Below are 7,564 nucleotides of genomic sequence, written 5' to 3'. Positions count from 1 at the left end.
GGTAGGGGGCCATGGCCCTCAGGCACTTGCTGGGGGGGGGTGCTAGCCAGAGAGGCCACAGTGCCTCCCACATTTTGTGTGTGGCCCTCCTGCCCACCTGGTGGGTTGTGGCTTTCTTTGGCTGTTCCAGCTGGAAATTCTGGCTTCCACCCGTCCCCCATGGCCAGTATGCTCTGCTGCTAATTCCCCCGCAGAAGTGCCAGGACTGGGAGGTGAGGCCCCGCACAGGCTGATTTGTCTTGGGCCCTGCACCCTGCTTGGATTGTCCCCAGGGCAGGGGGGAAGGCAAAAATGCAAGCATTGACCCCCAGGTGCCAGAGACCCATGGTACGCCACTGGCTCCTACTTCCCTGCACAGGTAGATGCTTACTTGGCACAGTTTACTTGTGAGTAATTTTCTTCTGAGTAAACTGGTGCCACAGCAAATGCATGTGTAGACATGCCCACTATGTTTTAATCTACTCTAGATGGCTAAAAGTCAAAAAGGAACCAAATTTCTAGCTAGTGTAGTTAGTGGATTTGACTTGAGGCATATAATTATGCACACTTGGAAAAAACTTACAATTTCTTGTGGATCCTTGCAATATTATGCCTTGGTTGCTCTTCTTTCCACAGAGTTGCTGTTGTTGTGTCACAAAGAATGAAATTTCCATGATGAATAAGCCCCACAAATTTTATGAAGTTGTATTCAGCTTGCCTTAAAGAGTCTTTTGCTGTCTCTTTAAAGGTAAATAAAGACATTCATTGTGATTTGGATTGCTGCTTCCATTTTGTTTTCAAATGCAGCACTGTACATTTTTATTTCCAATAGCTGCCTGTGTACAATAGTTGAAATTTATTTTAAGAGAAATTGGAAGCCTCAGAGGTGTATAAGATCTTTTAACCTACTATACTAGACATATAAACTGATAATGTTGTGTCACCAGTGGCTTTTGTTGCACATTATTATATTTCTGGCAACAAAGAGTAGATATGCTTCTGCACTTGCAAGAAAATGTTTGTGGTCAGCCTCTCAAATTGAAATTCATCAAAGCCAACCAGTAGGAATCTAGGTATAAATCTATTATTGGTTGACTCCTGAGAGAATTCAAAGCCAGAAGAAAGGTTTCCAGGAATCCTAGGGTGTTCAGCAGGTACATTAATTTTATAAAATATTAATCAATGTTTGCAATAGACATGCCTGCCAGTCATTTTCATTCCTAGCATGAGGGCAATGAGTAAACCAGCACTACAGTCTCTGTGGAGAGCTGGAATCAAGATTAGAAGACAGGAGCCAAATACCTCATGAAAAGGCTACCTTTTGGTTTTAGCCCAAGCCTTGTACTTGAGGTAGCTCATAGCTTGACCACCTAGAAGAAATGCCAAGTGCAAATGATGCTATTGTGGGGGGGGCTCATTCTTTTTCAACTTTCTTATGAAAGGTCATCATTTTCTGCTGACCTATACTTACAGTAAATTATAAAGCTAGCCAAAATTTGCTGACCTGTCTATCAGATGTAGGGAACCCAGGGTCAGCCTCATTACCTCACTCAGTGTATTTATTCCTGTTTTCAGACCAGGAGTTCAGGCAGTGCACCAATATGTGTAAAGAGGGTTCTTGCCCCTTATTACAGCTCTCTATGCTTCTGTTTCATACAACCCTATTTTTTTATTAGAACATTAACTGTCAGCAGCAGCTGCAAACCCTCAGTATGAGGATGATCTCTCCCATGGCTTATCGATGGGTCTTATTGTGACTTTAGAGTCTAATCTTTGAGCCACAGATGTGTTCACAGAAGTTGCAGGTTTTTCCACAGGTCTTCCTTCTTCCACTTCTTCTCTGCTTCAAGAGTAAGACACTTTACTTTGAAGTGGGCTGCCACTTGGTTGAGGTTGTGGCACCATTGGAGTTGGTTAGCAGCTAGTTCCTCCCAGCTCTTGATGTCAGTATCCATTTTCTTGAGGTATACCTTCAGTGTGTCTTTATAGTACATTTGTGCAACCACCATGGGTTAAAACTACTGGACTATGTCTTGCTTTTATGTATTTTCACAGAATGCCATGCTGAGAAGATGATTTGTCTCCTAGTGGTTAGAAATCTAAAACTTTTTGTGATTTATTGGGAGTTGCACATGTGCAAGGGAAAGCAGAATTTGGCCCAGAGTTTGTGAATTTATGCTGTGGAAACTTGCCAGAAGGAATAAAACCATCAGTGACTCCCTGTCCCCCCAGGCTTTGCCACATCTGCTCCATAATTGAAGTGCAAAGAAAGTAACTTAAAAAAACTAGGTCTTTTTCTAGCTGTTTTTGATTATGTATTCATTATGTTAACAAAGAAAATATACAATAATTTGGGGACAGTTCTGAGGCCTGGTTTAATACATTGAAATAAAAAACAAAACTGAAAATAGCCATCTGAATGGTAACTTGTATTAAAGGGAAGCTTTAAGAGGGGCACATCATCAGCTTGTGAGTTTGCTCAGTTCATTCCATTCCTACTCCGCTTTACACTAGCTGAGAAGAGGACCCAAGTACCCAAATTCAGGATGACACAGCCACAATGCCATGCCTCACAGCTATTCAGGAGTTTGAGGGAATGGTTTCTGAACCAGCCAAATTCTAGCCCTACCTTCCTGTGTGAGGGTGGCCTACCTGCAGTAGACTCAATGCAGTGCAGTCTACTATTGTTTTTTTTAGGACAGCAATGGAATTAAAAGACTGCCACTAGTCTGGTCCTTTCTTCCTTTACCTCCATGGAAGACAGAAGGCTCTCCAGAGTAAAAGTGCTCCTGGTTCATAAGGACTGACTTCGCCATTCTCATCATCACAGCTCATCTGAGATACATTAGGGTAGACACTGAGGATTGCATTTTCTGATAGTGTGAGCTACAATCCCCTTTACAAGGAAAATTAATAAACTCTATTTAGAGGACGTGCCTGGAGGGCTGTGAGACTTGAATGACAGATCCAACACCCATATATAAGTATCATAGTACAGGAAGGATTCAGAACCCCCAAGAGATACTGCTCCAGCCCCTACTGAAATAGCAGCCAAGGCTCATGTGCCTCCTTTTGCACTAACTTCATGCCAAGACTCTCTCCTTCCTTCAGTCTTCAGTTGCATCTGGTGGCCTAAACAGCTGTAGCATAGAGTCCAGCCAAGTCGTGTGCAAGCAGATGGAAAGGTGTGGAACACCTTTGCATGACTGATGTACTAGGTGGCTGTATAACAAAACCATACTTGCATTGCTGTAGTATGTGTCTCCCTACTGCAGTAAATGTCTCATATAGATGCCCCCATTGCGTGCAGCTTTTAAGACTAAGAAGCGTAACTTTAAGTGAATTATATCTGTTATCCTCTTTCCTGTAGTATCAAACATGTATCACATTGGATCCTATTACAATGAGATAAACATGTCAATGTACTTTCCTTTATTATTTTACTTTATTTTTCATTATTTGGCTTGGTGTATTACTAGTGAAACGCCTCACTCTGACAACACTGGAAACCAGTGTCCTTTCCCAACCCAGATACACAGACACAGCAGTACAGCCTTCCCCACGGTTCTGCCAGTGTGCATCACATCTAACCTGAGGCATGACCTCTAGGGGTGAGAGTATCCATATCTATTTCAGTATCTATGTCTTTGGTCTATTTTCTGAATCTGCCAACAAAGATACCAGTTATAAAAATGAATGTGATCATATGGGAACTGATCTACTAGGCATCAGCTTGGGACCACACCATTTATCACAGAACAATAAAGTAGCCATCAGCTACTAATGACTTGCCACTAACAAAGCGGGCTGGATAGGAACCGGAGACATAGAGGTGAAAGGTTCTGAATCGCATACAAATCTTCTGTGTCTTCCTGTTCTTCCCTCTTGCAGGGCATTATTCATGGAGAAAAACAGAGTATTTAAAAACCATTTGAACTCAATTGTACTGATATGCCTGCTCTCTAAGTATAGATATCTGTCTAGAGGGAAACTAAGCTTCATACAATACCTGACTGGAAAGTATTTATTAGAGCTCTGTGAAATATGCATTAGCCTTTATGGTCTGATCCTGCAACATGCCAAACACCTTTACCTCTCACTGAAGTCAGTGGGAAGTGAAGGCATTCCGCACCCTCCTAGATCGTGCCTTTAGTGAGCAAAATGCTAACAATATATGTTTTGTCTTTTTCCATCTATTATGTAATTGACCACATTATGTCACTGAATACATTTACTGCCAAATTTTTTGGGTTTTTTTTTTTGCAAGCTAGGGTTAGTTTAAGCAGGATATTAAAGAGCCTGTTAAAGCAAAAAATCTGTTTGTAGTACTCTTCCTACTGATGTCACAGGCACAGCAAGGACATCACAAGGAGGAGTCAGATTACAGTAAGAATGGGCAGTGCAGCATGCAGCCAGAGTAAATGCTAAATCAGACAGGGATTGTATCAGGGATAAGACTGCCTGCAAAGCACTCATCCTGAGGAGGCACACTGCTCACTCACTGTTCTGATGCTGGGAAATTTCCACATAATGTAGAATGAAAGAGCTCTGTTTTACATGTCAGCCCTGTGCGGGAGCTAATGCTGAATACACAGCGGTGGGATTCTGACTGCATGATTAATGAGAAACATAATGTATTTTGGTAAGTGTTAACTATGATGATGTAATTCTACTTCGGCTCGCATCTTATCAATAGGGGTAATTATTAAAAAAAATGTAGATCCAAGAACAATTCACTCTGATGCATACCTAAAACTGTAAACTAGAAAACCACATTGGTTGTGCAATTTTAAAGGATTCTATTGTCTGAGGAATGTTTCTATTTTAATAGGTTATGGCTTAGTTTTAGCTGCTAAAAAAAGAGAGAGGGAGAGAAAGATGAACTCATCCTAGGTTTGTCTTAAATGAACTTGTGTTTCACCGACTGGGGGGGGGGGGATGAGAAATTGTTGTGGAGCCAGAGAAGTTCCAGACAAACTTAATGAAATATATGAAGTACTACTGCACTGTTTATGTTTTAAAGTCAGAGTAAGTACTGAGAATTTCATTCAACATTTTGCTTTTAAAATTTCTAAGACGGAAAGAGGAAACAATGCCTTATTTGCAGTGGTGTGTTTGCCGAGTATGCTGCACTATGCAGCTCACAGTTGTGGGTCTGACTGCAAGCATACCATGAAATACATATTATTTTAAGCCTTCAGAGGTCTCAGAGCTGTTAAATATTTGTGCAGAGTTTAGTTTCGTTGCCTGACGGAAATCTTCCTTAGGTTTACAGCTGAGCTGGCTGCATACCCTAAAAACATGCTGGAGCATGGATATGTTAGCAATGTAGTGCTGCAATACAGTGTTGGGATGTACAATTGCAATGCAATGCTGCAACTTAATGTTGGCAAATAGCAATATATATATCTATATATATATATATCGATATAGATGTGAAGAGGTGGAAGAAAATTCTATCCTTTGATCCTTGAAGTCTTGTCCGATGCCAGCATGAATATATAGCTGCCTAATATTTAGCAGTGAACACACAGCAAGAGATCTGGAGAATTTCTGGGACATTCAGCCGCTTTTTCTGTCTCATTAAATATTAAATCAAGAGTTCACTTTAAGCTTAAAGAAGTAGTACTTTGATATTCCAGTAGGCTTCTATCATGTGAATGCCTTGCTATACATATCAGAAGGCTTTTTAGCATAGCCATTATGTCCTCTAAGAATCTAAATTGTATAGGCAGGAGGGAATCCCAACTTATTCACTAAAGCTGAAATCCATCAGTTGTATAAAAAAAAAAACTTTCATTTTGCTGTGTATTGTCATTAGAAGGGATGCTGTAAATCACAGTATGCAATTTATCCAGATTCTCAGATTTCTTCAGTCTCTTTCAAAGACTAATTTGCAATGTTTTAGCTCTAATATGTTTTCAGAAGAGCGAGAATAGATCACTTATACATAAGTGGCATAACTATTCTTTATGCCAATAAACATTTCAGTTTTGACTGAATTTGGATCATTTAGATTGTCTTTTTAGGATTAAAAAATAGCTGGCAGTAGAATTTCTTTTTGGCTTGTTTTTATCACAGCAAGTGCTAGACATACTCTTTGTAGTGAGCTTTACTACAATTGCCAGCTTGACTGTGGTTAGAATTTCTGGTTTACTTAAGTTATAAGGGCTAGAAGTGCTAGTAGAGGTTAGGTTTGCTTTATTAAACTGCTGTGTATCTGCCTTTTTAACGATATTGTCAAATACATGTAATGTGGGTTGGACTGTTTACTAATGCTACCCTGTTCCAAACTGGATGCACTGCTCAGTGATTCACATGCTAATTTGTTTCTTTGTGTAATGCAAGTTTTTAATAGGACAAACTGAAATGTAGCTTTCTTGCTTCATGGGAAGCACATCTCTTCTGGAGGCTAAGCTAAAGTTTCAGTTTTTAGACAGACAGGTTTTTGGTATCTGCAGTTCAGTTGGAAACATATGTTGAGATTTAGTAAAAAATTAGTGTCCTGTTTTCCTTTGTTTGAGTAACAAAAGCTGCTGAAGAGGGGATGATAAATATCTTTGGCTATTCTAGGCAGTCTCTTACTCAAACTGTCAGAAACCTAAAAACCCATAATCTCACCTGTCCCTAGCATACTGTTACTATACGAAGCAAAGTCTAGTGCAATATGAACAATGTGTATCACATGTTACCAAGACTGCAAATTTCACCATATGCTATATCTGCCATACATATAAGATCAATTTTCTGAGGTGTGCTTTACTAACTGTAGTAGCTTTTTTCTCTTTGGCTTTCAGCGTTTTTAAAAACATTCCTGTTCTATGCCGTGTTTCTTTAATGCCTTTCACTATGATGTTAACCCATGTAGAGAGGTGAAAGAAGAAAGGACGCACACCGTTGGTGTATATGTGTATGTTTTACTTGCTTTCCTAGGCCTTACCACCTAATTGGTGCTTGCAAGTAGCAAGATTGTAGAGCACGTCCTCTGCTGCGTTCCAAGTAAATATTAAAATAATTACCAGGAAAAACAAGCCCTTCCATCTGGAAATAGGATTTTTATATCGTAAGTATCCAACAATTGAAATAAGTTCCTATGAAACACTCTCTAAGGTTCTTTACCAAGAGAGGTCAGGTTACTGAATTTGGAAGAGGCAATAACATTGCACCTTACTCTGTTGAAACCTGCAACCCCTGGGAAGATTTTGTGTTGACTAGGTATGAGTCTGGTATACAGAATAAACCTTGCTTTCAAATGATTGAACTAATGGACCTTCTTAATGACTTAAGCTTCACTTTTGCCTTCTATTGGAATTTCAATACACTGGTTTCAATAATTGTTAATTTTCGCTTACCCTGCTGTGATTTAGAGTTTGCTGTTTAGTCTCCGTGGATACTTTTGTTGCTTATGGGATTGATTGTGCATTCATCATTTTGAGTTGAATATAAGGTGTGGGATGAAAAATATTCTACCAAACTGTCAGTGTGTTTGGAGTTAGTGGGAAATAAATGAAAATAATAAATACATGTGAAGTATTTTTGTAATTAAATATTTTACACTGCTTTAAGGGGGTGGGTAGGGGGGAAT

The 7,564-nt window shown here is 39.7% G+C and overlaps 1 protein-coding gene across 5 annotated transcripts in view; it reads left to right on the top strand.

The window, feature by feature from the left end:
• The window catches only part of ZNF385D (zinc finger protein 385D), a 933,534-nt gene that overhangs the window by 578,203 nt on the left and 347,767 nt on the right, over window positions 1-7,564 (top strand). The window contains exon 1 of one of the 5 annotated variants that reach the window (XM_019508752.1): window positions 4,401-4,621. The exons of the other annotated variants lie outside the window; for them this stretch is intronic. Coding sequence (XP_019364297.1) covers window positions 4,600-4,621 — 22 coding nt within the window. The 5' untranslated portion in view covers window positions 4,401-4,599. Of the gene's footprint in view, window positions 1-4,400; window positions 4,622-7,564 lie in introns of those variants that run through there. 5 annotated transcript variants of the gene reach the window in all.

This window comes from Gavialis gangeticus, unplaced genomic scaffold, assembly GCF_001723915.1.
Source record: "Gavialis gangeticus isolate Ggan-Ray unplaced genomic scaffold, GavGan_comp1, whole genome shotgun sequence".
NCBI lineage: Eukaryota > Metazoa > Chordata > Crocodylia > Gavialidae > Gavialis > Gavialis gangeticus.
The sequence above is the reverse complement of the archived record's forward strand: the minus strand, read 5'-3'. Positions and strand labels throughout refer to the sequence as shown.